This window comes from Pyrgilauda ruficollis, unplaced genomic scaffold, assembly GCF_017590135.1.
Source record: "Pyrgilauda ruficollis isolate IOZ18807 unplaced genomic scaffold, ASM1759013v1 scaffold50, whole genome shotgun sequence".
NCBI classification, from domain to species: Eukaryota; Metazoa; Chordata; class Aves; order Passeriformes; family Passeridae; genus Pyrgilauda; species Pyrgilauda ruficollis.
The window spans coordinates 2,269,582-2,288,137 of NW_024526600.1; the positions used below are offsets into that span (position 1 = coordinate 2,269,582).

General features: G+C 36.7%; 1 protein-coding gene across 1 annotated transcript in view; it reads left to right on the forward strand.

The window, feature by feature from the left end:
* The window catches only part of ROBO2 (roundabout guidance receptor 2), a 406,078-nt gene that overhangs the window by 342,070 nt on the left and 45,452 nt on the right, over window positions 1-18,556 (forward strand). Inside the window, exons 10-14 of the mRNA XM_041480236.1 lie at window positions 2,058-2,263; window positions 6,361-6,442; window positions 7,107-7,272; window positions 8,872-9,038; window positions 12,845-12,966. Of these exons, the coding sequence (XP_041336170.1) occupies window positions 2,058-2,263; window positions 6,361-6,442; window positions 7,107-7,272; window positions 8,872-9,038; window positions 12,845-12,966 (743 nt within the window). The remainder of the gene's footprint in view (window positions 1-2,057; window positions 2,264-6,360; window positions 6,443-7,106; window positions 7,273-8,871; window positions 9,039-12,844; window positions 12,967-18,556) is intronic.

The window sequence follows — 18,556 nt, forward strand, 5'->3', positions numbered from 1 at the left end:
GCTGTAAAAAAAAATCTAATTGCATGCCAAAGAACAATATCTGTAATGCAGTAGGTTTTGAAAATACCTACATTGCTACACATATGAAAGATACTTAGATGAAGCAAATAACTGCAGTGGAATAGCTAGCAACTTAAATAGTTATTCTTCCTTAATTTTTAGCTACCTAGAATACTGGGATTTACTGGTTTACATTAAATCTAAAGGATAACTTGCACAGCTGAGTTTTTAATTTGAATATACTCATGCTGCAGCTACCCTGATAGTATCTGGGAGCTGAGATCCGTTTTTATTTTGCCAAATGGCTGAACTATTTAGTCATAAGGAACCTTAATGAGATTAAACATTTTGTATCAAGGTGAAAATGCATTGCATTTTTCTTGTTGTATAGTCTTTCCTGTCCTATCTCTTAAGTTCAGTGGGTGATATTTCAGAATTTCCAAAATAGCTTTCACATTCTGGTGTTAAGAAATAATCTGCATTGGCTTTCTATTTTCAGTTCAAAATATATATTGGCTTTCTAATTTCAGTTTCAATTTCAATTAATGTGATGAGCTCACACTCCAAGGTATGATTCTGACAATATTAATGATTCTGATGTTTGTGAATCTTGTTAACAAAAAAAAGGTAGGCAGTATTTTTGCAATATTAAAATTTCAGAAACAATTATTTTAGGCATAAAATGTGCCACGAACATATCCCTGATATGTTTTATTTAATAAATAACACAATGAAAGCACTTTGGATCTGTTGAAGGTTCAAGAGGTTTGCATCTCAAACAACTCAAATACAATAGAAGCCGTATTGCTTCATAATAATTTGTTTTCACTTCATTGTTAGAGTCAGGTGTAGTATATGGACTATACTAAACAGATTCTCAGCTAGAATAAATGATTCGAGCTCAATTGACATCAGCAGAGGCAGGCTAACTTGCACCAGTTTTGAAGTCAATCCTGCCTGCTACAATATTTAATACCAGTCACACAATTGTTCAGTTGTTCAAAATTTAAAACAGCAGCAGTATGGCTGGTAAATATATAAAAATACATTAAAAGAAAAAATAATTATTAATTCTGTTATACTGATTTTTTGCGTCAGTTCCAGCCTTGTGTATATTCACGTATTTCACATTCAGTTTGTATAAACACATTCTTTAGAAACAAAGGTCATATTTTGTTGCTGAACAGATGGCTCAGAGAAAAGATTCAGCAACAGAATTATTTGGGATAAAATGATCTTTCAAGAAAAATGAGCATGAGCATTTTACCTCATCTTCAAGATATTCCACTGGTCATGGAATAAGGCTTATGCACAGCCATGCATTCTCTCACTGCTTGCAGGGTTCTTTATTCAGTATTGCAAGCATGCAGATGTAAATTATCAGGACAAAAAAAAAAAAGGGAGTTCATGGCTTTAAAAGGTAAGGAAGTGATTTGATAAATAAGCTGTTAAATAGTGTGATTGAATTTGAGCTTTTCTCTGCTGGAAAGAGTGGTACCCTCAGATTATGAAAATGTTTTGTATAACTGTTAGATATTTTTGCTGGTGAAAACTTGTAAATACAATAGGAATGGGGGATGTGGTTGGTACCCAGGTTAGAATAGCTGCAGTGTTTCACTTTTAACTCAACAGATTTTCTCTTTTAGACCATTAATAGGTTAAGCCATTAAACACATTTTGATATGTCATCAAAGGTGTGTTTCAATTTGTGCTTTCCCAAATTGGAAGAAAAGAGTCATGCACTTCAATTCTTCTCTGAATCAAGGTCTTAATTTTCATTCTATGTTAACCAAATCAGCCTGATGATCTTTGCTAACAGATATTTTTCTATCTATGTTATCTTGCAGTGGTGAAATAAAACTCTTACTGAAATGCATTTCAAATTTGCTAACTAATTGATAACCACTATCTATGGCTCCTCCAAAAATAATGTTTTTAGCCTCTTAGAGGCTGACTTCAAGCAGCTTCTTAAAACTTGTCCCACCTGGCAGAATAGGGCTCACAGCAGCAGAGGATGGTTAAAGGTGTGGATGCCAATGCCTGTGGCACTGTTTTAGTCTTGACAGATCGGCCTCCGCCCATCATCCTCCAGGGCCCCGTCAACCAGACCCTGGCAGTGGATGGCACAGCTCTGCTCAAGTGCAAGGCCACCGGCGACCCCCTCCCTGTCATCAGCTGGCTCAAGGAAGGGTTCACCTTCCTGGGCCGGGACCCTCGGACATCCATACAGGACCAGGGCACGCTCCAGATCAAAGCTCTGCGGGTGAGTAATGGCAGCACCATGAGCGTGATGGGTTCTACCTGTCCAGTTTGGAGCTCTTGGCGTGTGCCAAGCTCCAAAGGCAGCTCTGCCACCTTCCTGTTGTCTTCAGAATTAACATGTCTTTTCTACTTTGCAGTTCTCACCAAGTCATTATCCATTCTTTGACTTTGTGTAGGAAAGGGCAGGGGAAAGAAGAGCAAAACTAGCTTCAGATATTTCTATGAGAATTTCCTAAAAACAGAAATGGTGTTTATAATCTTGTGCTCGTTGCAATAGAACACATGAGTTGGGGGTGCATAGAAATATAAAAGAACAGTCCTTCCTTCCTTTTCATTGATCTTACCCTGAAGCCATTGGCCTCTCTGTCAAAACTTAGAGCAGTTCCTTGGCAGCACCTGACCGTAATTTTCCAAGTACTTGTGCTAGCATGTGATCTGGAGCTCATCAGGGTTTGACCATGCGCTTTCTCCATCAACAACTCATCAGTCCCGAGCTGGCTGATTTATTCCAGTGTTATGCTTCCTGGAAATGTTCCACCAGGCTGCAAATGGGAAAAGACAACTAATACTGTAGCATACATGCAGTCATGTGCAGAGGGATTTCTATTAAAAATTAAATACCTATTTTAATATTTACATTTTTACACATGAGATAATACAGTATTCTCTAATATTTCAAATAGGATATTGTCATTTTTGATAAATACTGCATCACTAATCTCTATTTTGTCTTTTAATTTTTCCCTGTTCAAAGATAAACATGTATTTGTTTGTGTGCATTTGGACAAGAATGCATATGGAAAAATACCAAGTTAAATGTATTTACTTGTCAAGAACTTGAAGATAATTTCAGAAACCATTTAATTTAGTCAGCAGAAATGTCTGCACTAAATTTTCCCATCCAAAAAAATGTCAATAAACATAGTACTAATGACAAGAAATAAAGAGCAGTTTTGCTTTCTGATACCATCTCAACAGTTATCATAGATGAATTGTGAACTGTCTGGGAACAAAATAGAATTTATTAAAAAATTTATGCTAGCCTGTCTTGAGTAAACAATTTGTCGTTCCTCCCTGGACTGAAGGCAGGTTTAGGCCATGAAGGTTAATGCATTTTTCCTGTAGAGCTGGATTAAAGAGTGCGCTTGAATAGTCAAGATTCCCCAGCAGTGTTAGAAAGCAGCAATTAAAGGTGGAAGCCTAGTGATTTCAAACAAACTTTCAGGCATTGATGATGGGCTTCTGTGGAGTGTCCAGGAGGCAGAAGCTCTTGGGATACCTGTCAGCATGCTGCTATGCAAACAATGAAATTGGTTCTGAATCGTGCCAGCACATTAATCTCACTGTTAAAGGCTGTGTCTGTAAACTAAAGGAAAATAAAATTGCTTGCAAGAGGAGAAGAAAACAGTATTAGTAGTGAGTGTGGTTCTGAAAGACATGAGGCTTTTATTGATCCTTAAGTGGCTCATTCACTAGTAACCAAATTTCCTTAAAGGCTCCAAAAGGCATTTTTTAGAAACTCCTCCGTAGCAGTAATGTGCACTGTTTGTTTGACTCAGGTTTAAGAACAAAAACTACACAGAAACATAAACACATTTTTTCTCCTGTGCTTTGCAAATTTTAATTAAACATGGATTTAAATGAGAAATGCTTAACTTTTCTCTCAGGTCTACCTAAACAAGGACTAGCACCACTTCCTAAAGAAAAAAGGGCCATGAAAATGTCCAAGTATGTTTACATCCCCACATTCAAAATAAATTAATAATTGCCTCACATGTCCTGAGCCTTCTGGCTGAGGGTAGATTTAGATTAGGTGTCAGGAAGAAATCTTCCCTGTAAGGGTGGTGAGGTGCTGGAACAGGTTTCCCAGAGAATATGTGGATTCCCCATTCCTGTTCCAACCAAGGCCACGTTGGACAGCACTTCGAGAATCCTGGTTTAGTTGGATGGAACTTTGAGCAACCATGGCAGGCGGGGTGAAATGAGAGGATCTTTAAGGTCCCTTCCAACACAAACCATTCTCTGATCCTTTTCTGCTCTTTCTGTTACAGCACAGGCAAATGGTTCATGAACAGTCACACTGGCCACAGTCGTAACATGAACATAGAGACTTTTCTGATCAGCTAATCTCTCACTTGCCCTGAGGAAGACTCAGGGAATAAACTCACATATGTCATTCATTCAATACCCCTTCAGACTAGCACTGATGCAAAACTCCCTTCTGCTGTAGAAATGTGTCACGCCAGGATTAGACACCTGCATTAACTAAGGAACAAAACTTTATTTTATTGAATAGTAAAGATTTTTCTATTCACCTCCCCTGTTCTTTTTTTTTTTTTCCATAGCACAAAAAAGTATAAATAATTGAATTACCAACACACTAAATCTATATCTAATCCACCCACAACCTGGAAGTTAGATAATTTGCTTGCAAGAAGCAGTGTACTTCCAGCAAGTTACTCTGTTGTGTGCACCACATACCTCATTGAGTGCACCATCTGTCACAGTAGTACACAAATGAGATTGAGAACCATAGCCTTGAGAAATATTCCCCATTATCATGTAATGAAGAATTATTTATTTAATAAAATCTCAGAGGAAGCAAAATAAAACACTGCTTCAGAATGCTATAAGGCTCTCTCCTCTGGAAAATCTCTTCTTTCAAGGGTCTTTCTCATTTCAGTAGCAGTGCTGCTGTATTTTGAGACTTTGAGCCTTTGTCAGAGGGGTTTTCATTATTGCTTGTATTCCACACAAATAACCATCTCCTGAAATGCAAGTTATGCTCACTCAGAAAATTGAGCTGACATTAATGAGTTGCTTCCTCCCCTAAGAATGGGATACTGCATTCTCAATGTATCTTAAGAAAAATAGCAACAAAATTCATGCATAACAAAACTAAAAATCAATTAAAGTATATATCTACAAGTAATCTAAAGAACATCTTGTTTTTTTGCCTTGACATTCTTTTTGAAGAGTGACTTATAAGGACATTTGCTACAGTAACAATCTGCATTTAACAGAAAACTCATTACAATTCTTTAAAGTCCAATAAAGCTTGTTCTTGCAGTTCTCTTTCCACCAAGTCATGTGATGGTGAATAAAATTCTTCATAATCACTTGAGTCAGCACTCTCCCTTTTCTTCTTCCACCTCCATATTACCATGCTTTAAGGATTATGGAAGGAGAGATCCTTCATATATTTTGTGCTTTGTTAACTTACCATTTTCCATCCATCCCTGTAGTCTTCACTTGTTCCTGACTCAGAAATCCTTATTTTAAAAAATTTAAACAGGAAGTAGGAAAACCCTTGGCAAATTTGCTAGTCAAACTGTTTATACAGCCATGAGATTAACATTGGCAACCTAATTCAAAACAGTTTCTCCAAATAAATCTAAAATATTTGAACTGACAAGGTAATCACAACAATTTTATACAAATGCAATTTTTTTTTGCTACCAAAGGGCCTTGCAAGCCTGAAATAAAATCCCATGTGAGATGGAGGAAAGGTAAGCATGGTGTAGGATCTAATTTAATGCTTCTGTTTGGAAATTGACTGTCTATGTAGAGTGAGTCACTGTTAAGAGAGAACTGCTGAGTTTTAGCAGCATTTGTATGTGGAGTGTAGAGAAATTACTTCATCTGTCATAAGAGTCTAAGGTGATGTAACATCCTTCCTGACACTGGAAACTGGACCTATGGGTCATCATGGGATATAAATGCTGAGATTTTGCCCTCTAAGAGGTTAATTGTTGTTATATTGTATATATACGTTACCTGTTTTAACCCGCATTTTTTGTAACCAATGCAAACACTGATACTCTCAGTGCTCCTTTCTGGAGCATTTACAGTACTGGTACCATTAACAATATGAAAATTAGAATTAGTAAAGTATTAGAAGCAAGTAATCTTATTATAGTTTTCTAAATGAAAGCCACCATTAAATGATTGCTTGAAAATATCTGGTGCCTTCTAGTCTGGTGCAAAATGTAGGCTAAGTCCTTCTTAGCCAGGAGCATTCAGAAAAAGAAAATAAGAGTAAACTCAGCTGATTCTAAAAGGTTGTTAAAGCTGCCCTTATGCCCTTTTCATGTCCAGCTCTCTGACACTGGGACTTACACTTGCGTTGCTACAAGTTCCAGTGGGGAGACGTCCTGGAGTGCTGTGCTGGAGGTGACAGGTAAGCAGTGCCCAGGGGTGTCTCCACTTGGCACATGAGGAAAGTGTAGACCATATGACAGCAGTCTGAGTTAAATTATTCTAGAACTTCTGGGCTTGACATGGAAAAGTTTTGGATGAGAAAGCTGTGTTCCTTCACACATCTTGCATTTCATTGCTGTTGTCGTGTAATGCCTGTTGACATCACATCATATCTTTGTCCAGTGACTGCAGTATGCTTTAATTCTAACAGGAGCATAAATAAAACGTGGATTTATCCAGTAATTGGCTTGGGCAAGAAAAATCCAAAGTGCTCTCTGTGAGTACTGCAGTTGATTTGAATACAGGAAATTCATCAGCAACTAAGTTTTTGGTACTTTATGTACATTTCAGCAAGCCAGCCTTTTTTGTTATTCTTTCTTTTCTTTCTTTTCTTTATATATATATATATTTATATATAAATTTTGAGTTTTGCATTTTTCTTCATTATGTACTTAAAGTATGACAACTCTTCATCCAAAAACATGTGGTAGTAATGCAGTTGTTGATTTAGTTCTTTATAGATTAAGAACATCCGTTATGCTGATTTTGCAGATGTTTCCCATGTTTTTCATTTTAATCTTCTGCTTTGATCAAATTATATAACCAAGGATAAAAAGTAATCGTTTTGTATTTGCCCTTCACAGAATCTGGTGGAGCAACAGTCAGTAAAAATTATGATATAAATGACCTCCCTGGGCCACCATCCAAACCTCAGGTCACTGATGTTACTAAGAACAGTGTCACCCTGTCCTGGCAGCCAGGGACCCCTGGAAGCCTACCAGCTAGTGCTTATATCATTGAGGCTTTTAGGTATGTGAATTATACCACTCCTTTCTTTCTAATTTTGCTTAAACCCTCATACCAGGTTTTTGTGGTGTTCTTTTGGACTCTAAACATATCATTAGAAGCTCATTAAATGACTCAATGCCATAGAAGGCATTGATTCATATTCTTTACATTGATTTTTTTGTAATTTATCATTTTTTTCTAAGTGATTAATTGGACATCTAACTATTTCTTCAGGTCAACAAGAATATAACAGAACAATGCAGTAATTATTTGTCACTTTTCCTTTAACATTGATGATCAGTGAGAGTCTCCTGTGGGAATGCTGCAGGTTCTTGGCTATCATAGTATAGATAATATGGAAACAAATGGGTAATCTTGAAGCCTCTCTGCAAACTTTAATTCCTGTTCTTATTAAAGCAGTACCCATTAAGGAGTCAAAGTGCTTTAAATTTCTATTTTTAGTGTTTTAGATAGATGAAAACTTCTAACTGAAAAGACCAGTATTGATAATTTAGGATTTTACCGTGCAGCCTGAGGCTTTAAAGAATCCAGGTGCTCCCCTGCACACAGCAGCAATTATTGTGTGGTACAAAAGAGCTCCTGGGCTCCAATTCAGCAAGTTTGTTTGAGCACAGGCCATACTCTGACATGTATCTCTAGAACACATTTCAGCTTAAAAATCTGCACCTTCTTAAATGTGTTCCTTAATCCAGATATTACAAAAATGACAAATACTTTACTTCATCTCCATGTTAAAATTCAAGCAAGAATTTTTTCATAGTCATATGCATGCAAATTTTAGCTCAAATGTTATGTATGTAAAGAGCATTACAGTATTTGCAGTATGTTGGGTTGGTTTGGTTCTAGAACTCACTCTTTATGTATTGTATCAATGAAGTATTCAAGCAACATAAACCTTGTAGCTTTCCATTTCCTTTTTCCTTTTAATATATTCAAAGATTTTTTTATAGTAAAATAAAATTTTCTCTTTAAACTTTTCTGATGTTTCACCCTAGATAAGCTTAAATGGCATCCCATCAATAACTTTAAAAAAACCCAGACATTTTCATTAAAAGTTGTTTTAACAATCACATTTGAAATATTTTCATATGATGGATTGTAATCTAATTATAATAATGTTGAATTGAAAATGTAGTGGCAGAAAAAATATTAATATAATTTCCTACATTTCAAAGAATATTTTCAAATTTTTTTCTTCAACTTTGAGAGTGAATTTAGTTCTAGAAGACTTTTCTTTCAATGACAGTTTATTGACATAGTTTACTTACCAGTACAGAAAATTATTCTTTCAAGAGAACTTTCCTTTCTAAGCCTTTTGTTCAAGAGTAGCCTGTTTATCATTCAAATTGACTTTACAGCTTTCTACCTTTTCCTTTTGCAGGTATTTTAGGGAAATAGCAAAAAGTTTTACTTTTATTGCAAAGAGAAATACTTTTGACAGCTGCATTATGATTTTTAGCCCATCTCGATTTAAATTCACCCCACTTTTATTACTTTTTTCTGCACTTAGAGTTGATCCAGGGTTACGAGACAGTTCCTTTCACATCTTTATTTTTCTCTGGTATTAGTTTATAATCTTCCACACTGTTCTTGTTGCAGTCAGTCTGTGAGCAACAGCTGGCAAACGGTGGCCAACCACGTGAAGAGCACGCTGTACACTGTGCGCGGCCTGCGCCCCAACACCATCTACCTGTTCATGGTCAGAGCCATCAACCCACAGGGCCTGAGTGACCCCAGCCCCATGTCAGATCCTGTCCGAACCCAAGGTAAGGGGCAGTTTCAAATTTCATGTGCTTGAGCTAAAACAGAGGGAGGGAACTGTGGGTTGGCTGATAGATCAGTCTCACCATTTGGCTTCAGCACACTCACTGAAGGAATCATGATTTGAGCTTCACCAGTAAAGATGAGAGTAGTCCAATGTTTGCTGCATCAGCCAGGCTTAGGAGAGAAATCCTTAATCCTTTGTAAAGTGTAGATCTTTTGGTTTGCAGTTCACTTAGACTCGATTTGCCACTGGTTACTATTGAAAACAATGTGAGTTACCCAAGCTTTTCTGAACAGTGCTCTGAATACCCTCCTCTCCTCAGTATCTTTCCTCTTCATGTCCTTTCTTCCTGTCCATTAGTAGGGATATACTATGATAACCAGTGTTTATAACAGGCAAGACACTGTGTTTAGAATTATGTTTTATCAAAAGAAATGCACAACACGTGTTGATTAATCTAAGCCAGTGTTTAGTCAGAACGTTCATGTAAATAAAGGCATCTGCATGCTAAGAATATATAGAAGTTATTCTGAGAAAGGTATGGGCCTTCTGTTTATATACCTTTATTTCTGAATTCTTTGTATTAGTCCATAGCATAAACCAAGAGAGAAGGCTGAAGTGAAATTGCTCATTTGTAGAGTGGTGATGGGATTGGTAGCTGTGATCCTCCATTGCTACTGAATCAGCAACTGAAATCTGTTCACTTTGCATCAAGCTCTAACTGATATAATTGCCACAAACAGATTTCCCTTCTCAGCATGTCTTGTTTGTTTTTTTTTTTTTTTGACTTTGACAAGACATAGCTTGGATACTTAATTCAAGAGTGTAGTTCTGTGTTAAACGTGTTGCAATACAGAAATTCATAATTCTTTGGAATCATAATTTTTCAAATCCAAAGTAATAGCTCCTGTCACAGTTAATTTGAAATTAAATCTTCTGTCTCTGTTTATTGTTATTCAGAGACTTCTGTCTCTGTAGAGCTGAAGGTGCCCATGGAGAGCACATCCGAGTCAGTCTCCAGAATATGTATTGTAAGTTGTTTGGGTCCTTTGCTGGATGGAAAGAGATAAACAAAAGTAGAGTGGTATTTCTTTATCCCATAATCATCCAGCCTCCCTTATCCCAGCCTAGTCCTGAATAAATCTTTCTGAATAGTTATACCCTCAAAATAGTAATTATGGCTGGAAAAGGAAAACCAGAACTGCCTTCTCAAAAGCTGGAGGAGTGAGTTGTGCAAGGATTTCATGGCCTGACTATCCATGGAGTATCGCAAGTTTCCTTCTTTCTTATTTTCCCATTATTATAGGATGACTCCTGCTTTTTATTGCAACAGCCTTTTAGTCTGCATAACTTATCACCTAGCTAAAAAAAAAAACAACTTTGTTTGGCATTTGAGTGTCAAGTATAGACTTTTTATCTGACATACTGACAAGCAATTTGATTTCAGTAAAAACATGTCTTTTAATTAGCTACAGCATGTGTTGCAGCTTCCATTTCCAGAAGCTGTTTAGCAGTCAAGCACACTGAGACATGTACAGGATTTATAACTTCTTTGCAAGCCTGCAGTTTAATAGAATTAAATCATAAAATCAATTGAAAATTAACATAATGTTTTGATGTGATTTCTAATTATGCCTGAATTCAATTCAGGCTCACAGAAGAAGCTGACACATGGTGGAAAGCCTATTCACAGTGGCCATGGAAAAATAACAAAGCAGCTATAGCAGTTCTATAAAATAATAATTTGCAACAGGTGTCTGTGGTAGCTTTCATAGCTGAACATTTAATGTCCTGGTATTCAGTACAGCAAATACAAGTAATAGAATTCAATGTAAATTTTCACCAGTGAACTGCAAGTAGATAATTAGATACTTTCAAAAGGTTTGTCTTATATGACTTAGGTGAAATAAGGACAGAGAAATCAGTAACTACTCTAATGAAGGAGCTGATTTCTTGTTGGATTATTAATAGATGAAAACATATACTAAAAAAAGTCTTCCAAAAACTATATATATTCCTATCCCTGAAATCGAAATAGTAATAAATAGTAATATATTCACTGAAATCTGATAAAAGAGGTGTTAGAGAAAATATCTAACCAATTTAATTGTGATCAAGATGTAGCTTCTTTTACCAGTTTTGCTTGAGTCATGATTCTATTATTCCAATACTTAATTGTACCCTTAGAGATAGATCAACTGCTTTTCCACCAGAAGCCTCCTAGACATGTGAAAATGATATTACACTGGGAGCATCACACATGTTTTCAAGTGTACATACCAGAAAACTGAATTCCACATGTACATCTTGGCATTCACTTCTCACTCTTATTAGTCCCTGTTATTCTGTTACTTCTGGACATATTTGCCATGAAAATTATGAAATGCTGTTCATACAAAATAGTTTGTGGAAATGTCTTCCTCTGATGGAATCCACAGGTACCTTGTTGGCTGTATACCACAGAATAACTTAACCTAAAATGTAGCCATGGATAACTGTAGGTTTTTTGTAGCAACAATCACAGCCTTTTGTGGAAAGAAGCATAAATGATCATCCTCTAGGCAGTCTGAGTTGCAGTTTTATTTTATAATATCTCTGATTCTTGGCTGCTTCAAATAAACATAATTTGATAGACAACCACCTTCACTGACACTCATATTTGGATTATATTCCCTTTGGAGATCCATGGAGCCATTTTAATTTGGATATCAATAGAAGCCTGTGGCAATATTGTTTATTGGTGGCTCAGAACCCATAACTCCAGAATTAGGAACGTGAATTATTGATCATCAAAACCTACTTACTTTCAAGACCTGGAGATCCATGATTACAGTTGTTATATTTAAAGGTTTTGTTTTTAAGACAATTATTTTTTCTTTTAAATAGCCTTTAGAAAAAAAAGAAATCATATGATGCCTATTCCCATATCTAAGTCCATCAGAAAGGGAAAAAAGTCTTTTGTATGTATCTTTTTCACAAGGACATGATGTTGATCCAAAAAATGAGGAACTGTCTTTGACTATTGAGTCCTGAGGGAAAACTAAGCAGGATTCAGAGATGCCTAGACAGGCATGACCATAATTTATCAGTCCTTTTTTGAATATCTCTATAATCAATTTTTGACTAGAAGAAACAATTCCCCCACACACTTTGAAGGGCACATAGTCTTGAAGAGAATTTTTGTGGTAGATTGTTTTTGATGGCCTTTTACTAGATGAGAATCAGTTCGGCTTCCTAAATTAAATCTTTTTTTTTCATGTTTGCACTAGATTTCATTAGCTATGTCTGTTAAGGGAAAATTTGCTTTGCAGGGGAAAATGCTATTTTTAGTATTTGGTTTCTTGTGTGCATGGCATGTGGGGAGAGGAAGCTTAGTGAAAGTTTGGAAACATATAATGACTTAATGTCATGTGTGCTCTAGCAAAATAAAAAAGCACTGTTCATTTTCTTCAATTATACTAACCAATTTGGTTCCAGACATCTGTGCAGCATTATTATTATCTGAGTACTTTGGAACTAGTGAACATTGCATCTCTCTCATCATTTATCCAAGCTGAGAAAACTTTGCCATCTAGTCAGAATACTCCTTTAATCATATTTATATTTCATTATTTCCTAAGTGGCTAGAGGTGGATGGTTTGTTTGCATTATTTGATATTTGTCTGGGTTTCAACCTTAGTGCTATTTTTTTAAAAGTAGTGCTGTAGAGGATTTTCAAGTCAGGTCATTAGGCTACTCAGTAAATTTCATTGATGCCCTATACAGATGTTCTCATTAAAGTGATGCTTTCATATGTGTGCCTGGCAGATATCAGCCCCCCAGCACAAGGTGTGGATCACAGGCAAGTCCAGAAGGAGCTGGGAGATGTCATTGTACGGCTGCACAATCCTGTTGTGCTGACACCCACGACAGTGCAAGTCACCTGGACGGTAAAGCTTCTGCTGTTGTTACCATAACAGTACTTTCAGCCTGCCTATTTTGCCTATTTATCCCTTCTGTTTTACCACGCAGAAAAGATCCAGTTTTGACACCAATATGAGTGCTCTGACAATCTAACATACAGCAGTGTGTGTGTATATATACATATGCGTGTATGTGTGTGCGTGTGGATATACATGTGTATATATATATATATGGCAATGAAATAGTCATTTTCTCTTTCAAGTCAGGCAGGTTCAATGTCTTCAGTCTTCTGCTTGAAACAAGTTAGCTGTCTGGCAAGAAAAACATTATAAAAATGAGTGTGTTTGAAGGATAATTGATCTGTGGATTCATTACGCTGCATGCCAAGAAATAATCAAAGTTAAATTCAACAAGAAATTGCTGTGTGAAAAAGTACTGTCTGCTTCAAGTCATAGTGACCTCTGATAATACCCTATTATTTCATGACCTGAAAATCAAAATTATCTTTCCTACAGAGGACTTGCAGTGAAGTCAGAAGCACATGGTGCTAGTGCCTGACACAGTCTATCATCTGGTTTGCCAGCACAAGCCTTACCCACAATGAGTGAATATCCTTTCATTAGAGAAGACCAGAGTCTTTTGGGCAGTGCTTAACAACATTTCTATTTGAGGGGTCAAACTGCTGGGTAGAATTTCTAATATAGTGTTTGGCTTTCAAATTGCTCTGTTTCCCTTCCTGAAGCTTGATGGAAAGGATTTGTAAGAGTAGGAGAGCATTCCCAGGGCACTGCACACCAGAAAAGAGTGCTTTGCTCTTGGGGCATCTGCCCAGAGGAAGACCCACAAGTGGAAGAGTGAGAGAAAGACTGCCCTGCACATCATCAAAACAGTTGTATTCTATGGGATGAATTCTGCTAAGGGGGAATTGACAATGCTCAGAGGTTTTTTTCTGCATGTCATATTGCTGAGAGCTTAATGTGTGCAGGGGATTACACAAGAGGAGATAAGTGATAAGCTAGATTGTGTATTATAAGGATTACTGTTGTTTTTGCACAACACAGCCATTATTATGGGGGCTTATGCGCCATCCTTGTTCTGACAGATTTCAGTGGTCAGTGTACAGGTTAGAATAAATAGAGAAACCCACAATTTTTTCTTCTGTGGAAGATTAGAGTCACTGCATTTTGCCATCAATGATGTCAACACGCAGCTTGGCTTTCTTAAAATGCTGCACATTTCATCAACAACTCCTCCAGAACAGGCTGACTAACCTTTGTGGCAAACCCTTTTGCCCAAGCAGATGGATCAATAGTAGAAAATTTGGATGTTAGCAGAGAGTAATTGTAAATCTGGATCACATCCAGGTGGTGCTCCTTCAAGTCCTTTTTTGGGTGTGGCATCTATCAGAAATACAGATTCATAGGCTGGCCCTTGCTTTAGCATATACTGCAAAAGGAAGCTCCAATATAAATAAAATTCACTTTTATACCATGTAACCATCATTATATTTTAATTATATATATATATGTATGTATGAATGTATATTTATTTATATGCATTTGTGTGTGCATATGTGTGTGTGTGATATATATTCCTCTAAAAGAATTTCCTGGTGCCCCTACTGAACAATGAGTGAAGAAATGGTAAGGTAAAGATAAATTGTTGGAAATGCTATGGATACCAGCTTACTGGGAAGATCCCTCAAAGCAGTGACCCCGTGCCACCTGACAAGCACAGAGACCTCTGTAGAGGCATTTTGGAATTGCCCAGGGGAAGAAAGACACAAAGAAAGATCTCTGAAGCAGCTAATTAGAAACTACCCAGCAACCAGAACAAAAACAATTAATTAACCATAGTCTCTAGGAAAAAACCCTGCTCTATCCAGAGAATAAAGTCCACACTATTAACATAAAATGGATAGATAGTGTAGCTATCATACAAAAGGACAGAAGTGCCATGAGAGTCATAAGACTCTTTGTGTTGGTTTTGTGCAGTTCAAAGGGTGAATGCCAAGGAATGTCCTTGGTTACTGGCTTTCTGGCATCCTGACTCACAGAAAATTAACACCACTTTCTCCTCTCCTTTATGAGATTGTTTTGCTTTTGCTTTCTCTTTATTTTTTTTTTTTCAAATTTGAGTTTAAATTTTTGGAAATAGTTCCCTGTGGCTGTGTTGCAATTTTAAAATATGCACATACATATACACACATATTTTGAAAAGAACATCAGGCTTACAATGTCAGGGTTAAAAAATAAGAAGAGGAATGTCAAAAGTTAAATTCTCGTTGCCACTTAAATTTATTCCTCTTGTGTATAGATATTAAAATATAGCTGTAATTATCTGGTCACACAGAGGATCTCTTCTTCATGGAGCTATTAAACATTTCTTTTTATCTTCTTTATTCTCTGTGTGGTGCCAGGTCTTATTAAATTCATACCATTGAAACCTTGCATTGAATAAAAATTATTATTTTGTCTCACATGCTTGCTTATCTGTCATGCTCTCAACCGTAACATTTGTGTGCTTCACAAATAATACTGAATTTTACATCACAATGATAAAAGTGTGTCATTATCCTAACTTTACACATAGAGAGGTGACGTGCAGAGGTAGTTATTGCTGATGAGACTTGTGGAGGCAGACATGCCCACTGTTATCAAATTGCTAATTTTAAGCCTTGAACATGATTTTTTTCTACTTTTATTAAAACATTTCACATTGCAAGAGCATATTCTGTACTCAGCTTTTTTAGCTGACCTCAGCTATGGGTCAGAACTTGTAGCCTCAGTGAGCATTAAACTGAGTTTCATCAGTGACCAAATATGAAATGTTCCCCAGCATTACAAAGAAGCCCTGTGGCACAAGGAGGAATAAAAAAATCAGTTCTTCAACATGGCAAAAGAATTGCTGCTTTGAAATCCTTATTGCCTTTTTGGAGGCTACCAGGCAGAAGGATAATTTATTTACCGCTGTTTTTTTTAAATTCGATGTAGATTTCAAATTAATGTACTTCACTGGAAGCTTCAAGAGTCAAGTCCTTTAGACAGTCTTCCAGATTATCATCACCATTTGCCTTGTTCCTGTAGGACACTAAATGCTTGTGCAGTTTGAATTTCCAGAGACTCCTGTGAGTCTGTGCCAGGGAGCGCAGCACAGCCTGCAAGCTACTCTGGCCAGCTGGAGAATTGCTGTGGGAGCAGAGGATTTCTTAGGATATTTTGGGATAGAAATGTGCATGCTACAGAGCATATTGCAAAATGTATTTAGGGTGCAGATTAGCAGGTTTTCTTGAAAGGAGCTTATATCTGCAGCATGAGCTGCATTATGAGTTTCTTGCCGTTGTTTTAACAACCTAATAGCCATTGAACCCGTCTGGTGTTCAGCTGTGGCATGTGCAGGGAAAATGAGCTTCCTGTTCTGCAGAAATGGTTTTGTAGATGCCTCCTGCACCATGGACTAGTAAAAGGGGATGAGAATGAGCACACAGGACCAATTCTGCTTGTAGATCACATTAGGTCAGTGTTGAGCACCACCTACCCAGGCTCTGCCCTCTCCTGCCTTTCAAAGGAGCAATCTGCGTGTTCTGCCCTGTCCTTTGAGGGAGCAAGTGTGTCTTTATATATATCAGCAACTGTTGCAGATCTTTTGAGTTAATATCACCCACTAGAAATATTCTCTGCTCCCAGTATTCAACACAGAGAATTCCTGCAACTACTGAAATAATGCTGAGTAATTTGTGTAAGGAAGTGACAACCATTTACATTCTTTATCCTCTCATCAAGCCAGAGTGCATGTTTCTGCAGCTCTGCCTATGTGTGAATGTGTGCCAAACTTGGAGTTGCATAGCTGAATTAATGTCTTTAATCATATAAGGATATTTTTAGTAGTCTGCTTGTGGCATGACACATCATTACCACAGAAATGGAGAAAATTGTGAAGTCATTGTCACTTTGCATTATATATGACTGTGTAACTGTAGATAAACATACACTTATGTATGCACATGTGTGTGTATATATATGTGAAATATACCTGTCCTACCTCTTAAAAATATTTCTGGTTAATCTATGTAATTATCCAAGAGTAATTTTTTATTAGTTTGAAAACTCTGAAGAAAATTTAAAAATCCACCTTTCTCAGTAAGTAAAGTGCCCTCTGAGTAGTTTCCCAACATTTTGACCCTACAAAAGGCCCTGTTCACACAGACTAGCTTTAACTGGGTAAGAGATACCTTTGTATCCTCTCCTTGATACTGAATGCAACTGGATGTTTATAGAAAGCATTAAAAATATATAATGTTTTCTTTTGTCAGTACCCTCCCAGACTCTGAATGATGAAATCACTGTCAATGATCTGCTATTTGGGCAGATCACTCTGCCCTACTGCAATCAAGTTACTAATTGAAAGCTCTGTGAGATTCAAGCAAGCCCCAAATCAAACTAGTTTATAGCACCCATAAATGTGACAGCCTTGTGGTACTACTGCATTCTGCTTTCATATTCCTTCTGTTGTTTAGTCTTGCAATTTAAGATCTTAGAGGTCTGGGAGGAGAAGATGTGTGTGGACAGTCTGTCTGGAAGTAGATACAAAAGTATGAGGAACTGAAAATTGGTGTTCTTTAGATATTATCTTCTCAGGGAGTTGGGGGGTGGGTTTCTGTTTGTGCCATGCTGTACAAAACACTTTTCCATACTGTGTTGTAGCAACACAGTGCTACTGTTCAGTGAAGTCAGTTCTGAATTTTCAGTTTTCTCCACTAGGCAGCAGTCAGTAGAGCTTAAAAATAGAGCAAAGACAAAATGGAAAGTTCTAACAAAGTTATGCCATCTTTCAGTGTAGCTTCTAACTAAGAAGTAAAGCAACAATCAAACTCAGTGTTTGATTATAAAATATCATAACCTTATATTGTAATTTAGGTTAAAAATCTCTATTACAAAGTGGATAAAAGCATTATTTTTGCTGAATTTTGTAGTAAATGTGAAGTTCATAAAGTCTTCATATCCATAAAACATTTAGTTAATCAAAGTCAAACACGGATAAAAACAGTTTACTCTGATTTACAGACTCCCTTCATCTGGAAACAGCTGCTTAATGTTCTTCTTAAAAACACAGCTTGATTCTTTCGGTATTAACAAGCTATTATTGTGAGTTATATCCCTCTTTCAGTGCATAAATTCACTTAAAGTGAATGCAGAGAAGTTTATAAAATGCAAGCTTAATGTTGTTGTAACATATGTTGCAAGGTTTTTAACAGTGACAGTTTTGATGAAAGACATTTCTGCCTTGCTTTCATAAATAAAGCTTTCTTCTTGCTTGCCTTGGTTTTTAATGTCTAAGAATCTGTGTCCCCTCTGAATGCCTCAATAAACTGTAACAAGATTATAGGAGGAGCGTAATAGAGCATGGTTTGTGATTTCATCCTTAAATTCATTTATTCTTAAGAGAAGTCAAACAAATGTTTCTCTAATTCTGGAATATCTTTGAGCAGGCAAATTGACAAGAACATAAGAAATATCCTACTTGTTGAGTCTAAGTTATAACACAGAATTACCAAACAGCCTGCTGAATGATCTTGTTATTTGTGCTGCACTTTCTTTGCTCTTTATTTGGCAGCTA